Consider the following 21,610-nt stretch of genomic DNA (forward strand, 5'->3'; position numbering starts at 1 on the left):
ATTATAATTTGATAACTTTGTTCTTTTTTCTTCATATGAAATTATTAATCCACACTATTTTTAAAAATGACTTATATAATGATAAAATCAATCGATGCTACGTGTGAATCTTTGTTTGGTAAAAAAGAACACATTTAATATTTATAATATATATATAGTATAAATTTATTAAATAAGTCATATTTCTAATAATATGCATTATATGAAGAAACTAACACAAAAAAAAAAATTGTTAAATTATAATTGATTTATATTTATTTTAAATAATGTCAAAAAATGGCTAAAAAAATTAAAATAAGAAATATATGCGTAATATCATAAACTACAGAAAAAGTAAATATTATAGAGAGTAACCAATGAAATTATCCTATTTATTCTTAGAAAGTGAATTTTCGATCTCTATCAATATCGTCTTCTTTTTTCTCCGGTTATAACATCATTAATTGTTCTACTTATATTATATCATCAAGATAAATACAACATGAATTATTTTTTTTGATAAACTTAACAATTAATATTGAATAAAAGAAAGAATTTGTTCTTAAAATGATGTCATAGTATATATATATATATATATATATATATATATATATATATATATCCGAGTTCAGAGCTTAAAGGGTAAAAATTTTGATAAAAGTTTTGAAAGGGCATATTAAATTTTTTAAAACCAAATGGGTAAAATTGCTATCGACGTAGCGATTTTTTGTCACTCCATTACTTCCGTTAAAGTTCAAAATCGCTGACCCACGAGCGATTCTCTCCAAAATATTTTTTGATTATTTTAAAGAATATTGCTGCCGGTGCAACAATTTTGATCGATTTTTTTTTATTATTTTAAAGAATATTCCTATTAAAAAGTAAAATCGTTGGCTGCGCAACGATTTTGGCCAAGAAAAATATTTTAAAATTAAATTCAGTCTGAAAATTTTAGAACAAAATAAAAAAGATTTTGGCTAACAAAAATTAATTTTATAAAGTCGGCGGAAATTTACATGTTACTAATTGGCTAAGTAGTTTGGTGCACTTACTAATTAACTCTACTAAAATCGCTGTCAAGAGCAGCGATTTCTTTTTTTAAAAAAAAAAAAAGTTTCCACAAAACTTATATAACGCTGTAACAGCAGCGATTTAAAAAAAAACATTAAGGAAAATCATTATTAAGGCAATAATTTCCAAAAAAAGTAATTACTTTTTGACAAAAACGCTGCAGGGGTAGCGATTTTTCAGGAAAAAAAAGTTGGACAACATCAGCCTTTTTGATCTGTCAAAGGTGTCAAAACAAAATCGCTACCTTAGTAGAGATTTTGCCCTTTTGGTTAGAAAAAATTTTAATGTGCCCTTTTAAATTTTTTGTCAATTTTCTTTGCCCTTTAGGCTCCAGACTCACATATATCCTTTAATTAGTTTCATTTATATTGTACATAGCAAATATTTTGTAGTAAATTATGATACACAAGCATTTATTAACAATTGACCATTTTAATTTCTTCTGAGAGCAATTTACAAAAATAATTATATTTATAGGGTTAATAAATATCAATAGCTATAAGTATGTTATTTACAATAAATGACTATAATTTATACTACTTTTTAGTTGTATTTTTGTATAGTTTTTTATTTTTTTTATTTATACATTAATACATCTTTAAGTATAACAAATATAAAAAAGAGTTGACTCTAAATATAACCTACTGTCCTTACATTAAGTCCATACAATCAACTTCCCATAATTAACTTTATAACTAAAAATTACTTATTTAAAGATGATCAGATCATATTCTTTATCAGTTTAACAAAAATTGTGATATATCATACTCAATTTTCTTGTTGTCTCCATATTTCTTATTTTGTCGTCGTGAAGGTATTTATATATATATTTTTTTGTTAATTCAAGTTATTATTGTAAGCAAATTGTTGAATTTGTGAATGAAGGTTAAGTATTTCATTTTGAATAGGTGAACTACATGACAATAGATACACTAGTTGATAAATAAAAAATGAATACAATGATGTAGAATATAATGAATACATTATTGTTAAACACAAAAATGAATACCTTGGATACAACTATACTTGTATTCCCAAATTAATTTTTTATCTTGGATATATATATATATATATATATATATATATATATATATTATTGTCTTCATAAATTAACATTTTAACTTGTGCTTATATAATACTAGAAATATATACATAATTGTCTTCATAAATCAACATTTTAACTTGTGCTTATATAATACTAGAAGTTCCTATGTATATAAATATGGATACATTTCAACACTGTTGTTAAGCAAAAATATGAATACATTAAACAAACGAACAAAAAAGATATAATTTGTGGGCATCAAACTATACGAGTATAGATACATTAGACAAACGAGCAAAAAAATACAATTTGTGGGTATCAAAGGTGTTTCTTCGATCTGTACCTACATTGTATTGTGACAACATGAGTGCTTTGTATATGACAGTTAATCCGGTTATGCATATTAGAACTAAACATGTTGAAATGGACTATCATTTTATTCGTGATAAGGTTGCCAGAGGATAATTTATTACTTAGTTTGTGAGGTCTAAGGATCAGCTAGCAGATATTTCATACAAAAGAATTAACCAAATAGGTTTTTGCTGAGTTTCATTGCAAGCTAAGAGTTACAGTCCCTCCACTCACTTGCTTGAGGGGAAGTGTTGAAGAAAGCTGATGAAACATGTCAAAGAAACAGGTTCCATAAAGTTGTCTGACGAGTTAGAGTTCGAGTTACACTAGGACTAGACTACTAAATCTTAATTTATGTACAACTCTATATTTTGTACGACTAAAGCTGATGTAGTCGACTAGGATAAGATGTAAATCATATATTTATGTTATATTAAGATTTCGAGTGTAGCTAGTAAATGACTCTTTTCCTATATAATTAGTATGTAACTCAATGATTCAATTATCAATTGATTCTTCATATATCTGTAAGAATTCTACGATCAATACAACGCCTTAGGATATTTCGATATTTTCTTTATAAACTATGATTTGCTCATTTAGTAAAATCATAAAAGAATTAATTTGATGATTTTTCACAACTTGTTGAATTTTCAATTATACTATGAGAAAGAATAAATAAAATTCAAATTTTGCATAAAACTTATTTCAACTTGTAACTTTATGACTCCCCTAATAAAAGAAAATACAAACAAAACCATTAGCAATAAAATTAAAATGATATCAAAGATTTGCATTGTGTATAAATGTGAGAGCTTTGATGTCATCGTTACACTCAAATAGCTTCATATAGTTTTCCTTCAAGTCCACTTGCACACAAACTTGAGAATGAATATCTGTATCATACAACCAAAACATTTGCATATCTTTGCTACCAAAAAAGAGTAATTTTGGTTTTTCCAAACCAAAATCAATATCATGGAAAGGGAAGTTGCACAAACTTGAACATGAAACTTTGTCAACTTCATCATTACCTCCCCATTCTGGTGATGCAACACTTCCATTATTTATATTAACCAATGTTGATACTATTTCATCTGGTGACGCTTTGGTACACGAAGCAACAACTTTATTCACACCATTCCTTATTAATATTATAAACTTGTGTAATTCCATCTTTGTCTCTCCTGGTATAAATTTTATCGGAACATCAACTCTAAAATTCCCCATAGAATTGCTAACTTGTGTTAAAGATGTTTTAGAACGCAAATTCAATGGCAAGTCCATTAGCGAAGGCCTAACGTACCCGTTTATAATTGTTGAAGTACGGATGAAAGCCCTCCAAAGAAGTGCTGTAATAATTTCAACTCTTGTCGGTTGAAAAGTCAAAGCTCCACGCGCTTCATCAATGCATTTTTTTCTTAGCCTTGACATAATAGTCTCACAAATAATAAATCTCTTCGTAACAATATCTTTCTCTATTACTGGATCATAAGTTGACTTGAAAAGTCTTGATATATCTCTTGTTGGAAAAACATTACCTAAATTGAATCTTAGAAAATTAATATTCTCAACAGGAGTTTCCATTTTACACACTTTTGCCCACTCTAAAAGAAATTTAATATTTGAGAAACCATCCATCGCAGGGTGTGAACTGCTCAATGAGACCGCGAGACCACCACATTCAAACTCAGTTACTTGTGCCGTTACAATTGGTGAAACCATTAAATTACTTTTATTTATATACTTATTTTCGTGTGGCCAAAATAAAGCTGCAAGACTAAGGTCCCTGTGTGCTTTCTCTAAGAAATTATTCAACTTACAATTTACCTTGGCCTTAGTATAAGAAATACCTTGATCAAGACAAAGAATCGAACATTCATCTTTATCGTACCTTCCTGCTGCTGGATAAACATGAGTTAATACCTTCGAAAGAGATTGCTTAATTCGTTCATCGATTGTGAAGTTGTTGATGAATTTATTATTAGCATAGAAAAGAACAATGGGGACATGTTCTTTCAAAGCTATTTGGTCGAAGAATGAGAGCTTGTAATGTTGAAGGTGAGAAGGAGTAGGTAAAAATGGCTTTATGAGCTTTTTGTATAAGATTTCAATTTCCATTTTTGCTACACAAACTCAATTAAGGCTACACTTATATATATATATATATGTGTGTCTCAATTTCCTAATATTTTTTCTGTCCATTTTTATTTGTTTATGTTCCGCTTTTCAAAAATTAATTTGACTAATTTTTAAAGTTAAATTAAATTATATTAGTTTGATATTATAAACAAAAATTTAGATATGATGTAAAAATATTGTTAGTCAAAACTTTTATCTTTTTACTCTAAAAGAGAACTATGACAAACAAAAATTTATATATACAAAAATGTTATATGCGTTAGGGAATTAGCTTTGTTTTAAAAAAAAATTGAATAAGAAATTTTATGAATTTATAAATAGTGGTGAAATTCAAATATATATATATATTATATAGTATATATTACTTTAAAGATAAGTATCAAAAATACACCTAAACTATTCACTTTTTTTTGAGTTTCATATCTAAATTATCACTTTTTAGTTTGAGAAAAACACATCAGTGGTGTGTGTAATGCACTATCTCTTTTATATGAAAAACTTTGACACATGACATTTCACATAGATAAAATATTTCTAGATAAAAATTAATTAATAAAATATTAATATTAATTAAAAATTAAAGATTACTATCCAAATAAAAAATTAAATTATTTTTCTCATCTCACTCCACTACCTCCTCACATACTCCTCCCCCTCCCCCGACAATCCCATCCTTTTTTCAAAAAAAAATATTTATAAAATATTTTTTAAAATTTCATATTTCATATTACATCCTCCCCCCCCCCAACCTCCCTCCTTATATAAATTGGTATTATTTTATTTAAAAAAAATATATCCCATCCTATTTAATTTTTCGCTCCTAATTCTTATTTTTTACGTTTTTCTTATTTTGTGTTAGATATGGACGTACATATATTTTAAGAAAAAAAATTCTACTAATGTACCGAATATAACATAAACAACTAAAAAATATAAAAAGTCTAGTGGCAGCAAGTAAAACTATTTTTGATATATATACTAAACAGTGGGAAAAAAAATGAAAGCGGAGGATTAAGTCGGATGGGTAGAATTATATTTTTAAGAAAATAAAATAATATCTAAATTAGTATTTGAGGAGGGGAAGGAAATGAAGTAAATAATGAAATACTTTTATAAAAGAATTTCAAACAAAATAAAAAACTTTAAAAAATGGTGTGGGGTAAGAAAAATATTTTACATTTTATTTTATAAAGAAAATATTTATTTTTTATAATAGTTTTTTAATTTTTAATTTAGCTAGTACTAATCATTTATTTATCTCTTGTCAAGGTTGAATATTTTGTCCATGTGGAGTATGATGTGAAAATTCTTTAAAATAAAAGAGAGAGTGTATTACACATACAAGAGTAATATAAAAAAAAGAGGTGTGTTTCTCAAACTAAAAAATGATAGTTTAGATATGACGTTCAAACTTTCAATAGTTAAGATATGAAACTCAAAAAAAAAAAATAGTTTAGATGTGTTTTGACATTTACCTTGTTACTTTACTTTACTATATTAGAAGAGTGAGTTGCTGTTGACACAGACATGATGTCAACATGCTTGCTTGAGATTTGAAGGGCAAACTTGCCCATTCAGTTAAAAATAAAATAATATGATTGATCTAAAAAAGTTTTCATCGTAGATGATTCATAAAAGTTTTGCTTTTTGACTAAATAATCCTTTCCTTGTGTTATCATATGCATCAACTCTATCTTTTTTTGTTTTCATTTTTACGCCTACTTTATTCTTTTAATATTGCAATTATTTGTATATGTTGGTAAATATTGAAAAGCTACATTAACTTCTAAAAATAACATATTCTTTTTTGTTTTTTCCTTTTATCCTTTTTTATATTTTTATGTTCGATTCCCAATTTAAAATGACATGAAAATTTTGAACAATTGTGATTTACAATATTTTGCTCCAAACAATTGTGACGTAAATAGTTGTAATTATAAATTTATATCACTTCATCGAGTTTTGCATTACTAATTTTATAAACGACTTTCACTGTTGTTTTGTCAGATAAAATAATCAAGCGGATCTATTTTGATAATTGTTTTAAAAATAAATAAATTATGAAATGTTTAATACACTTCATATTTTTGATAAAAATATATTCAAATATAAATTATATTAGAAATATTACTCGTAAAAATAATTAATATTCAATTTTGTCTTCCAATAAGACTTCCTTGATATTCCTTTTGCTTTAAAAAAAATATGTGAATCTATCTCCAAAAAGTAACATTTGTTATTTTAAAAAATGACGTGAAATTATAATATAAATTACAATAATTAACAATTTCAAATATTTAAAAATACATAATAAATTTGACTCAACTCTCAAAATTCTATTAAGGCTACATATACTAGGACAAAAGAAGTGACATATACATTATTTAAAAATTATGAAAAAGTACTATAAATTGCAATAATCAATATTTTAAATAGATAAAAATTATATTAAAATTTATCAACTCACTATATTTATCGATATCACACAACCTAAAATAATAAATATATATTAGGCTCGTGCTAGCACGAACTCTAATATCTAATATACCTTAGATCTCCTAGTTATAAATACAATATTTTAGTGTGCACGTGATTAAATAGGTATGCAGCACCACACCAACCAATTACATTAATGACTATCTTTACATCGTCACCGCACATTCTTCCCCTAACTAGACCGGAACCGGTTCACCGAACCGGAATGAACCGGTATCGGATTGGATCGGAATTCGTTGACCGATATGTTGACTGGTATTGGAATGAATTGGATCGAAATTATTGGGATGATTCATCGGTTCCGTTCCGTTCCACTATATACTGTGATGGAATCAGAATGAACCGGAACGGACCGGGATGGAACGGAACGAGATAAACGGGACGATATTTTTTGGAATTATGAAAATATAATTTTTTTAATTTATTTTTTTAGTATAAATTAATAGTTTTTAAATTTATACTACAATTTTTTACTTAAGTTTATTTTAGAGATATTTTATTAATTTTTTTGTTGTTGTTAAGTTTGCAAGTAAAGTCTAATAAAGTTTTCAAAATTTAAATCTTTTGAAGTTTATAATTTATAAGTTATTACCTATATTCATTAATATTTATTTTATAAGTTATATTTATAACTTGTATCTTGTAAATATTAAATAAATAAAATTTGTAATTTTAAAAAAATTAAATTAATATAAGGATAAAACAATTACAAAAATTAAAAAATATCAATTTAATTTATTGAAATTTGTAACAAAATACAATTTCAATTTACAACTATCAGTAGAGTACATAACTTACGCAGCCACCCTCTAGGGGTGGGCAGTCGCGCAGGACAACTGCCTCGTGCCAAGAAATATAAAATATAATTTATAAAATATATAAATATAAATTATATAAAATATAAAAAATTAATATATATTAAATAAATCGGACCGGAACGAACGGGGATGAACCGATACACCGGTACGAAATCACGATTCCGTCCCATTTCGTGTACCAGTTCAAACTATCCCGTCCCGTCCCGTAGGCAATCGAAACGGAACGAACCGAAACGGTACCGGTACGTCCCATTCCGTTGACCAGTCTTACCCCTAACTGGAGAGTACTGGTCATCTTGGTTCTCTTCTTTTTATCTTAAAACTAGTAAAATTGTTCGTGCTTTGTGTGAAAATTTTATATCAGAGAACTTATAAAATAATAGTTTATATATATGAGTTATTAATATTAAAATATTATATTATCTCACATAAAATATTACATGGTAATAAACATTAATAATGTAAAGAAAAATAAAATTTATTATATTTTTCATTTATACTCACATAAGCATAATTTAATGAATAAATAAATTATACCAAATTCTATAATATAAGCAATCGTTAGTAAGCCACTCAACAGCAACAAAGTACATAAATATTTAATTGTGAACAAGAAGAAGAGGTTTAGAATTTTTGTTGTTTTAAAATGAGAGAAAATCCCCCTATTTATTGACAACAAAGTGTAGTGTGCACACATGTTTATTGTGTCTTATCAGAAAGGTTATAAATATTTGAAAAAGTTACAACATTCGGAAAGGTCACAACCTTTCATAAAAATCACATCTTTTCATGAAAGTTGCTACTCTCCATAAAAGTCGCAACTTTTCATTAAAGTTATAACTTTTCATCAAAGTCACAATCTTCATAAAAGTCGTAGCTCTTCATAAAAGTCATAAATTTTCATAAAAATCACAACCCTTCGTTGAAGTCACAATTTTTCATAAAAATCACAACTTTTCATGAAAGGGGAAGACTAGTTTTATAAATAAATAAATTTAAAAAGTAATTCTGATTTTTGGTGTTGCCATATAAGCGGGTCTAAGATTTTCTTTTATATATATAAATGATTACTCCCTTCGTTTTAAATTAATTAAATTATTGTGACATTTTTTATTTTTTAAATTAACTTAATTGTTTAATTTTAAGAAATTATTTTTAGAATATTCTTTTAATTTTATCCTTCATTAATAAGTATTGAAATTAGTTATTAATTAATATTTAGTTACTATGTCTAGTTTATGTTTTAATTTTTTTTTAAAAAAAAAATTGAAGCATTTTTACAGTTCAATAATTTGGAATGAAGAAAAGTAATTTTAATAAGTATGCATAAATGAAACTATTAATATCACTAACTAGCTACCTTCGTTTTTCCAAGTGTACGTAATTTCTTGGTCCTACAGTAACAGTACCTCTACTCGTCTCCTTTTGCGTGTATAAACAAATAAAGATTTTCAAAATTTATACTCTAATTAAAATTAAATAAGTTATAAATGCACTGTGATCAAATGTAAACTTTAAAATCAAATCATTTGGGAATATTCAAAAGAAAAAGTCTCTTTTTTTTTTTTAGAGTTTTTGACTAAAATAATTCTTAATCTATACCAAAAAATTAAAATTTACATCCTTAAAATATCATTTTAGCAGAAAACATCTTCAAGTATTTAAAAGTGGATAATTTTCATTCTCTTAATTGAATTTATCAGAAAACTAACAAATTTCATAAAAATTATGCATCCTTCGTAATTATTATTTTTAGATACATTAAAACTACTATCGTGAACTTTTTCGATAATTGAGTTTAGCATTATTCAAAATCTTTTAATTTGACTTTTTTCCATTTATTTTTCATGTAATTTGTTATTATCCGTATTATTACTTGAATATGTTTTTTCTCAATTAAATATGCTAGAAGCGGTGTTTGTCGAAGAATTTCGCTTCTAATAATGTAGAATGAAACTCAAAAGCGAGATATAATCAATATTTTGATTTCTTCAATAGCTGATTGGCCCAAAAATTTATTGATCTAAGTACAATTTGACTTTGAAAAAGATAAAGATAATTAAGCTTCATTTACGTTCGTAAATGAGAAAAACAACAGGTCATGTATCCTCATACCTTCCAAACATTTTTTTTGTTTCAGTAAGTAATGATGTCTAAGATTTTTAATTTTTTTTAGAAATTTCTTGTAGCAGGTAATGAAATTATGTTAACTTTTGTTGATAGTCACGTGAACTACTCATGTTTTTATATGAATTTTTTTCTTTTTGACGATATCTAATAGAAGGATGTAAATTGTTAACTTTTAAATATTTGAAGAATATTTTCTGCAAAGATTGATACAATAAGGATGTTGTTTAATTTTGGGATATAGTTTAAGGATGTTTTTGGCCAAAAACTCTTTTTTGGACAAATTAAAAGATTATACCATGTATATTATGCTAAAATTGATACTTTAAGGTTATTTTTTTTAATTTTGGGATATAGTTTAAGGATGTTTTTGGCCAAAAAATCCTCTTTGGACAAATTAAAAGATTATACCACATATGTCACAATCTAATTTTTTTTAACGGAGAAGAGCTTAAAATACCCTTCAAATATACGAAATGGAACAAAAATATCTTCCATCCACCTTTGGGCTCAAAAATACCCTTCTATACACCTATATGGACCTATATTACCCTTTCACTAAACTGATTCCTTGTGACTAACAATTAATCTTTTTATTAATGATGTGAGAATGTGTACTATTCTTTTAGTAATGTTTGTAGATTTCCATTTTATAATGTTGATTTTGAATGGGGAAAACCTGAGAGAGTTGGTTTATCAAATGGTCCTTTCAAGAATGTATTCTTCTTGAAAGATTACAAAATTGGTAATGTTGGACAAACAACATATGTCTGAATTTGAACAACTTCTTCAACTTATTTCCTAATTGATTTCATTGATGTTGTGATGGCTTAATTTGTTTCCATTCATCTAATAGTTCATCTTTGGGTGGTTCAATGAAATAGTGGCTTTATGTAAATGTCTATATTGAAGAATATTAGTATTTTATGAGAACAAAAATATATGTATATATATACAATTTTCTCTTCCTTTATATAAACATAAATATATTTTATATATTTGTGTTTCTGTATAAAGTGAAAGAGGCGAGTCAGCTAGCAAGATCTAGGAGAGTGGCGAGCGGAGAATGAAAATATATGTATATATATAATTGACTCTCGCTTTATACAAGCACAAACACATTTTATACATTTGCTTTGTATAAAAAGCGAGAGAGGCAAGAGAGAAAATGAGAGTGGCGAGTGAGATTCACCTGGAAAAAAATGAAATAGCAACATTTTGTTATAGGGTACAATTAAATCAAACTATATTTATAACATTTAATTTGAATTAATAATTTGTTATTATATACAATTTTTCCAAATAGAGCAAAGTTTTCTTTACCTACTTTTAATACACTTTATTGTTTGTATTATTCATCAAAAATAAGAAAGGCATAACATTTTTTTAACTAATTCAATTTTAATTTTATAAATTTAAAAATAACAAAGTAATTTAGGCAGTGTATAGAACTGATGAGTATATTAGAAAAATTTGAATGGTGAGTAAGCCCGTGATATCTGATAACAAATTAAATCACAACTAACAAAATTAGAGTATGTTTGAGAAAGAAATTTAGTCTTCATGAACCATAAATTAAAAAAAAAAAAGTAAAGAATAAAGAATAATTTTAAAAAGTCATGCGTAAGTCTTAACTATTTTTTTAAAAATGGTTCTTTCTCTAATTAAAAGGTTGAAGAGTGGATGCGACACAAATGAAATTTCAAAAGTTAATTAAATTTTGTATATTCAGATATTTTAAATTATTAATTATTTAAAATTTATAGCATTAATAAAATTGTAAGAATTAATCAAACTTTTTGTATTTCGATTAATATTTATTATGATTTATAATTCTGTTTACATAATTTTCAAATATATAATAAATTATTAAAAATAAAAAGATGAAATTAAGATGAAAACACATCTGCTAGAACCAACCACTATTTCTCTTTTGGTTTGCGAGAGGCCAAAGTAGAAATTAAGAGGAAATATAGAGAACTAAGAAGTAATTTAGTAGGCGTTTGGCCATGTGATACAGTATCAACGATATGGTATCGTGAGATAGATTCAGCATTTGGACATGTTATTTTATGCTGATTCCATCTCATGATTTCATATTACGAGATGTGATATCGTATTTTTCAAAAGACATGATATGGAATCACATGGTGATACCATATCTTGATTTTGAGATATTTTAATATAAAAATTGATCCACGAGTTTATATTTTATCAAAACAACCCCACATTTATAACTACTAACCATTTATTTCACATGTAAATAAAATTTATGATCACATCATTACATTTTTAAATTTATTGTTCTTACCGATATAAAATTTATTATTCTAACATATAGTCACTTTAACTCATACTTCACGATTGTTGAGTAATAAAATCTTAAAGAGCTCGTGAAAGGTGTTTTAGTTTTACTAAAATATATTGATGAAACAATTACTTAAGTGGATAACAAATAACTTTGTCATAATTTATTATACGATTTTATAATTTTTTGTTCATTTGATAATATTAAATAAACAATTAAGACTATTTTAATAGTTTTAGAACTTATTAGAATATTGTATTTATAAGAAAATAAATAACACCAGAATGTCCAAACAAAGCTTAAATTTCATCTCATGATTCCATATCATGATTTCATATCATGACCAAACGAACCCTTAGATCCCTACATCTAGGGATGACAAAGGATTGATTTGGATCGAATTTGAAAAAACTAAATCTAAATGAATTGGAATTATAATTCATCCATATAACAAATATGATTGAGCTAAAATGATTCTAATCTCTTAAAGTTAAAATATATTTATATATATATTATATCAATGCTAATTATTACTAATACTCAATCCCTACATTACTAAATATTATTTTAAATTTTAAATTTTTCATATACAAGATTCTTTTTTTTTAATCCCGTAAACCCCCCCCCCCCCCCCAAAAAAAAAAAAAAAGGCTCACCCTACCCACCCCCACAACTTAAAAATATAGTCCGGTAATTAAGGTATTGCGAGAACTCCTTTAAGATGGTATGTTGTTGTCCTATCAGCCTCGTACCCTTAATTATAATTCTGAATCCGCTACTCCATCGATGTAAAATTTACCATCAAAATCAGTATTTGTCCTATTCTTTTTAGTCATTACGTCCCTATTTTCACTATCTAAAACACACTCTTCTAAAATATATATTATAAGACAAACAAGCCCAACACTGCAGACTGTTTAACAAGCTATAAGCATTTTTGCTACCAAATAAAAATCCACTTGGTCATAACTACAAACTTAAGTGCTTATACGAGCGAGCACTAAACTGAATATAATTGTACTACAATTGAAGGCAGTGTTTTATAGAAACTAATCCAACGTTGCCTTCAGCAAAATAAGTTCCTCTTTTGTCTTTCCCAATACTAGTTTTTTAGAGAAAACAGAAGAGAAACTACAAAATGAACCAAAACTATATTTAATTACATCTCCTCCTAGCATTGCAACTTTTTTTAATGATAAGATTTCAAGGATGCATGTTTAGGAACCTTCTGAACCTGTAAAGTATTTGGCTTAATCAACTTGAAGCGGCAACTGTCACCACAAACTATTTTGTTATAGGTTCGAAAGGCAGCCCATCCTTTTGTTATGCGGATAGTCCCGCTCATATCTACTATTTCCACTCTCCAGTATCCTTTCTTTTCTTCATTAACCACTTTCATGTTCTTCATGCTAAAAATGCCGGTCATTTTCGCAAATCTCTTTGGAATAGTCTAATTAACAAACAATAGTATAAATTAAAAAAAGTGTAAAAGTATGTAAAGCCGTTAAAACAAAATAGCTAGAGGTTTACCATAAAAGTCTTGTGCGACCTTTTTACAACCATTTCATAGTACGGATGGTCAGTTTTGAAGTTCATCATACTACTGCCTCCTCTAAACTTCTTTGAACCATTTCCGCCGCCGCCGTCGTCTGACAAATTCTCCTGCTTGGGATTTTTGTAGCAAGGAGAATCATCTTCATCAACACTTTCTTCATCAGTACTATTCACTTTTCTATCAGGTCCAATTTCCACCTCTTCAGAGCTGCTGCTACTACTAGTACTGCTGAGTTGCTGATAAAATAGTTTTTTCTTCTCATCACGAATGTTTCTACGACATTTACGTGTGTATGGATGCACATGGAACACTGATTTTTCAACAAGAAAAAACAGCAAAACATCGCCTTGCTTTAGCTGATGATGCACCACAAACTGTGGCCACTCTCCTTCACATATGAAGTAATTATTCGACTTTTCTCTCACAATCTTTGCTTCCCACAACATTCCAGCTTCATCTGTTTTCAGTAAACAAGCCTTCGTCAACATTTTCTTGTTTTCTTTGATGAAACAAGAAGGCATTTGCTGAAAAATCAAATGAAGCAAATCATGAGTACGTTGGAACAAAGTAAATTGGGAAATTCATTGGACAGGGATAAATCAAATCTTTACCAAAAACGTGAAAATTCATATCACTAACCAATTGAGTTAATTTTTCAATTACATCTATGTCCAAATACTTCAGCTTCAACGACATAAAAAATTAAATGAAAAAATAATTACAAACTTGCCATTTTACTTATAAAAACTTCTCCAAATTGTAAAAGCTTGCAAAACGCTGGAGTGTTATCGGAATCCATTAGCATTTTTTTTTTAAATTCTTTTTTGATCTTTTTAAGAGGAAAAAGTAGAAATCTAACTAAAGATTATTGCTATATATTTTCTTTTCTCACACACATACCGCATTGGCTTGTAATAATTCCCAAGGAAAGACTACATAGAAAGCAACACTGTAGATACTAAACATGCAAGCAGCCACGTGGATTACATGGAGTATTATAAGGCCTCGTTTTATTATTATTATTATTATTATTTTTTGTTAAATTTAATAATTAATATTGAACAAAGGAAAGCATTTGTTCTTAAGATATGATGTTATAGTGTATATATCCTTTAATTATTTTCATTTCTATTGTACATAGCAAATATTTTGTAGTAAATAATGATACACATATCCATTTTGATTTCTTTTAATCTAAATAAAAGTTTTAAGAAAATGCTTATTAAATAAATAAAAATGAAATGAAAATTCAAAAGAAACTAAAACAATTATACAGTTACTTTTTGTTCTGGCATATACTATTTTTCTATCGTTTATCCTTCACTAATATCTCTACAATTGTTTTATTCTTTTTTTATCTTCCCTATGTGTTGTACAAGTGAAAGAACATATACAACTTCTCTATAAACAAAGAAGGTAAAAGAAATTGTATACAAACTACATAAAGTAGTAGTGATTCAACTTCTTTAAATGAAGGTTGCTATTAATTGCTTTTAACAATTGAAGAAATGAAACAATTCGTTATTGATTTAAATGCTAAGTATTGATGTGTATTACTCAATAAACACTAATCTCCTCCTTATATTAAGACTCATAAATGTGTTATAGTAAAAATTGTAATTCATAATTATATATAATAAAATATTAGAATTTTTGACCAAAATAAGTTATTCTATAAATCAATTCACCAAAATAGTATGTTTTTAATTTTGTTTACAAAACTAGTATAAACGTGGTTCACAGTAACGTTTTATACTTTATTTATTTTTTAAAAAAATTATTTTTTTTAAAAAAATATTTTTTTAAAAAAAATTTAATGAGAAAAGGGACGGTCTGCTAACGACGTTAAATAATAATACGCAATTGAAAATTACGTTTTAACTCTAATACGTTATTGGGAATAACGTTTGAAGCATATATAATTTAATAATAATACGTAACTGGAAATTACGTTTTAACTCTAATACGTTATTGGGAATAAAATTTTAAGCATATATAATTTAATAATAATACGTAACTGGAAATTACGTTTTAACTCTAATACGTTATTGCGAATAACGTTTTAAGCATATATAATTTATGTTTATGGTTTAGTTATATAAAATTGGGAAGAAGCTCCTTTTTCCATTGAAGCGTAAAACATAAATTAGCCTACCTTCAAGTTACAAGGGATGAAGAGAACTAGCATCAAATCTCGCTCCAAAGGCACAATGGAGTTTATGAATGTTGTATCTGAAGAGTGGAGGTGAAATTTTCAAAACTTTGAAAACGGCTGCAGATCTGCTTTAAAAAGGTTAAAAAAACTTTGATAAAGAAGAGTTCTTTTTGTGATTCAGGTAATTTTGTCATACATTGATTTAGTTTATCTTATAGTTGATGAATTTGTTATTTTCCTTTAGGCAACCACCGAAACATTCGTCTTTCTCCCTGCTTTCGATCTCTTCGTTGTAGCGATCCAGCTCAGTAGGAGCATTCACTGCTTAGAGGTAAGCTTCCATGTCTTGTGATTCTTCATCTTAAACCTATGAAATTGCTCATTAGGAGGCAAGTAATCAGCCACAATTGTGTTCGCAGTTCCGTGCTTCCTAGGTATTGATGATGCCGATTGTTTGGTGAAAATTTTGTGTGCTAACTTAGATTAGCAATTACTTAACTATCAAAGTGCAATGACCCTTAACAGGAATACTCTGTTGCAATTATTGAAGCTGCTATGTCCTTTTCTTATAATGCATGCTTGTGATTTGTTGTTATATGCATCTAGTTTTATGCAGTATAAATCATATATAAGTTACGTTGTATTCTTAATTCTGTATAGGTATTTATTTTATGGCTACTAATAATGCATACCAATTGGATCCCGGTCCACTTGATCCGTCTGTATTAACTGGACAGCTCACTCATAGGTCACGAGATATATGGATAGGGAATGATAATATGATTTTGAACACAAGAAAATGTGATGGTAAGTTTTGGGACCTAGTAAATGAACATCCCATTCATCCACGAGTCCTAGATGTGATTAAACTATCTGGATTATATGGTGTTTATAGGTCTCATAGGCCTGTTATTAATCGTAGTTTAATCACCGCACTAGTTGAGAGATGACTGCCTGAGACTCATACATTCCACTTTAGGACGGGTGAGAGTACGATCACTTTACAGGACGTGGAGATATTGTATGGCTTACCCGTGAAACGTAATGCGGTAGTTGGGTATGAGACACAGAGGTCTGTAGTAGAATGGCAAAATATTTGTCATAGATTATTAGGTTTTAGTCCACAACCTCAAGACTTTAAACATAGTAGTCTAAAGGTTTCTGCGCTTAATGCACACTTGCGACTTCAACCACGTTTATCCGACTTGGCAACACAGGATATGGTCAATGAGAAAGCTAGGTGTTATATGTGTTGGATGATTGCTGGTTTACTATTGACAGACACATCTGGTGGTCTTTTAAAGCTTATGTACTTGCCTATGCTGGAGGATATCACTAAAGTAGGGTCTTACAGTTGGGGTAGTGCAACCCTAGCATATTTGTATCGTTTTCTTTGTAAAGCCTCCCAAAGTAGCCAAAATGAGATTGCTGGATTCCTACCACTACTTCAGGTATACTCAATAATTACACTTAGTATTTATTGAAATTTTATCTACTTTATAATTATCTATTATGTCCAGATTTGGGCATGGGAGAGAGTTACATGTTAATAATCATTCTAGCACATTCAGTATACCTGCATCCGTTCATTTCAGTAATTATTTCGCCACCCCAGTACAAAGCAACCATCACATTATGTTCAAAATTTGCCATTTTTATTCCTACACATAAAAATAAGTCATCTTTCTAAGTAATAAATTAGAAAAATATTTGAAAGCTATGGTAAAAATAATAACACAGTATGATACATTGACTTGACTTATTTAATTCATACCTTTGTAAATATTGTTTCAAAATTGGGCTACACAAACAAAATTTTGAATGAATATTGTTGGAGTGTTTAGAACATTTGTTTCAACAAGGTTCATTTTATAACCATTTGCGTCAGTAAAGAAAAGAGAAAATTAACTTTAACATAGTGTCGTAATTGACAGTCACGATTTAATGCAGAAATGTGATCAGCGATAACGTTTTATGATCTGTAAGATTCCAATGTAGCATGATTTTATTCTTAATCCCGTGCCCCGTGATTAAATAAACATAAAACGTGATTGACAGTTACGTTTTATATAATAAACGTGATTGTCAGTTACGTTTTATAATCTGTAAAATACAGGATTCGATTCTTTAATTGCAGAGCCCGTGACTGGATAAAACGTACTAAAATATAAAAATGTTACTTTAAGTAACGTTTTAGCTCTAAAACGTGATTCTAGATAACGAAGTATAAAACGTTATTGTCAATAACGTTTTATTTCTGTTTGCTCCGTGAACTTTTGCTTTTTTTCATTAAATTTTTTAAAATAAAATAAAGCATAAAACGTAACCGTGAACCACGTTTATACTAGTTTTGTAAACAAAATTAAAAATATACTATTTCGGTGAATTGATTTATAGAATGACTTATTTTAGTCAATTCTTCAAAATATTATAACAAGGATAAATAGATAAAAATATTATGGTATCAGTATTTCGATATAAAAAATAGCTATAAAAAATTAAATATAAGTTACAGAATCATATACCTTTTTATAGATTTATTACAACAAAATATTGAGAAAAAAAAATTCAATTGAAGAACAAAAGTTAATATTCATTTCCAAGAAAATAAGAGTAGCACAAGCCTTTTAGCCTTTTATTCTTATTTAAGCGGAGTCCATACATTATATGGTACGGTACTCAATGTATAAAATCTAATTTATCTAGGCATCAAATATTTACATATTATTTTTGATTTTGTTCTCAGCTTTTTTGAATTCGCTACAGTGAATTTGATCAAGAACTCGCAAGGTCCTGCTATCTCTTTCCTAGAAAGCTCTCACTCCTTTTCCAAGCTTAGAAAGGCTTTTATGAGGTTTCTCGGGTAATTTATGATTTTTCTAGATATTTTAGGAAGATGGAGAAATTCGTAATTACATTTTGTCTCTCATATCCAGTTTTTTGCGAATTTATGTCCTTTCTAAATAACGACGGTTCGAATTGTTATACTTTAATCATTAAAATAAAAAGTAGAAGAAAAAACAAAATCAACGCATAATTATCTAAGATCTTGTCATACAATCCACTTCACAACCCTATAAACATTCAAAGCTTTCTTCTTCTTTTTCAAGTTAAACAAGGTAGAGAGGTGTCATTATTTTTTATATTCAGTACTTCACAAATCAATCACTATTCAATAGTTTTCTTCGTATAAAAATTAAATTCAAAGAGGCAGCATAGAAATATATAAGAAGAAAAAGAGAGAGAAAGAAATAAAGAAGGAAAAAAAAATAGTACAATAGACTTATCATTAAAAAATTAAAAAGAATAAGAAATTAATTCATAATTATTTAAATTCTCGTCCATATCCACTTCACAAGCCTATTACTATTCAAGAGCATTCATCTTCTTTTTCATGAATATAATACAATTGAAGGACAACTGTGTGGATACTAAATAGAATATCATGAAACAAAAAATATAAATTTATATAGAAAATAATGGAGGAATACTATAATATTTCATATTTATTATGTAAAGTTATGAATATGAAAAATTAAAAATTGTGAGAGTCATGAATATATGCACATTATATCTAATAAAGAAGATGTATTATAGTGAAAGGTAAAAAGTTGATTGCTTGAATAAATGAAGAGTTCATGAGATACTAAAAATAAAACAAATAATTAAATGAAGAAAAATAATTAAACAAAAGGAGAAATAAGATAAATATGAAGGAAGGTCATAAAAAGGTGTTACATTACCTTGTCTATATTCCTCTTTTATAGATATATATAGATGTATAGATTATTATTGCAAAAATAAGGAATTCGCTTTGTTTTAAGAATATAATGAATAATAAATTTAATGAATTTATAAATAGTTATGAAATTCAAATCCTTTCTACTATATTAGAAAAGCGGGTTAAAATTAGGTCAACATATTTGCTTTGTGTTATTAAATTTCAAATCATCTTTGTCATTTTGTTTCTTAGCATTTTAAAGAGTAGTATCCTAAACATCACATGACTTTTGTTTGTATTGCCAACAATAAAGTATATCAAAGGTATACATGACTTATATCTCCTCTGCAAATGTTTGATGAAATTACCACCATTAATAAAGACACACAAAATCAATCGATAGAAATTTTTTTTAAGCACTAGAAAAAAGATTGTTTAAGCATAAATTAATTAATAAAAATAATTTATCATAGTTAAATTTTAATTAGAGGAAATTAGTATTTTATAAATGCTTGTAAAAGTCTATACTGATAATTTAATTTAATGACGATTAGCTATAATTTCATATAAAGACTATTCTATATTAATATTTTTTTTTATTTTTATTAAAAATAATATTTCATTAATTGAAATAAAAAATAATTTTTTAAAACCAATTATACAAGAACAACGTGTGCAGATCCGTTACTTGCACGGGGGCTAATTCTTATCTAGTACATAGTTTAGGTGTCGTAGTTATAAATACAATATTTTAGTGTGCACGTGATTAAATAGGTATGCAGCACCACACCAACCAATTACATTAATGACTTAGAGCCCGTTTGGCTCAGCTTAAAAGCTGGTCAAACAGACTTAAAAGCTGATTTTTGACTTATTTAGCTGTTTGGTAATATTCAAAATAATTTATTTTAAGTTAAAAAAAACTTATTTTAAGCCAAAAGTTAAAAGCTAGGATAAGAGTGTTTTTTTTCTCTCCAGGTTATAAGTTGTTTTAAGTTGACAACATTCTTACCTTTTTGCCCTTAATATTTTTATACAATCTCCAAATTACCCACATAACCCTAACATCTCTTTCTTCTATTTTTCCCTTTTCACGTGTGGATGATAGACAATTACTATTACTAATGAATGAAAATAAAATAAATCTTAAATCTTTCAAGTGATCTATTCAAATTATATATTACTAAAATGTAAAATAAGTTGCACATATAACTTAAATAAAAATTTATATTCTTCTTATAAATAATTTGTGATAATAAAAAAATATGTGAATGATAGACAATTATTATTACCTATGGATGAAACTAAAATAAAATCTTAAATCGTTCTTTAATCTATTCAAATTATATATCTTTAAAATCTATAATAAGTTTATATTCCTCTTATAAATAATTTGTGATGAGAAAGAAATATGTGAATGATAGCAAAATATAGTTATTTATGGCTGTAAAATATAAATTAATTAACTTTTATTATGTTAACAACTTTTAAGGGTATTTCAGACATTTTGATTTAAAAAGTTATTTATCATCACTTATTTGCCAAACACTTCAACAACTTTTTTTTTAATTTCAGCACTTTTATCCAAACGCATAACTGTTTATTTTAAAAATAAGTTTCAGCACTTTCAAAAGTATTTTTTTAAAGCTGCTTTTATTAAGCCCATCCAAACGGGCCCTTACTTTCCCTCACTGAGAGTATTGTTCATTTTGGTTCTCTTATTTTAAATTAATTAAGTTATCGTGGTATTTTTTATTTTTTAAATTAATTTAATTGTTTAATTTTTAAAATATTTTTAATTGTATTCTTCATTAGTTAGTATTGAAATGAGTTATTAATTAA

The 21,610-nt window shown here is 27.1% G+C and overlaps 2 protein-coding genes across 2 annotated transcripts; both read right to left on the minus strand.

Annotated features, from left to right (window-relative positions):
• Positions 1-3,229: 3,229 nt before the first annotated feature.
• On the minus strand, positions 3,230-4,567 carry LOC101250079 (acetyl-CoA-benzylalcohol acetyltransferase-like). Its single transcript, XM_004233721.3, has one exon. It carries the CDS (start codon positions 4,565-4,567, stop codon positions 3,230-3,232), a length of 1,338 nt encoding a protein of 445 aa, XP_004233769.1.
• An 8,723-nt stretch (positions 4,568-13,290) lies between these two features.
• LOC101249790 (B3 domain-containing protein At5g18000-like) lies at positions 13,291-14,433 on the minus strand. Its single transcript, XM_010318225.4, has 2 exons — positions 13,868-14,433; positions 13,291-13,787 (listed from the first exon to the last, which is right to left on the minus strand). The coding sequence occupies exons 1-2, from the start codon at positions 14,411-14,413 to the stop codon at positions 13,527-13,529; spliced, it is 807 nt and encodes a 268-aa protein (XP_010316527.2). The 5' UTR covers positions 14,414-14,433; the 3' UTR covers positions 13,291-13,526.
• Positions 14,434-21,610: the final 7,177 nt, after the last annotated feature.

This window comes from Solanum lycopersicum, chromosome 2, assembly GCF_036512215.1.
Source record: "Solanum lycopersicum chromosome 2, SLM_r2.1".
Lineage (NCBI taxonomy): Eukaryota > Viridiplantae > Streptophyta > Magnoliopsida > Solanales > Solanaceae > Solanum > Solanum lycopersicum.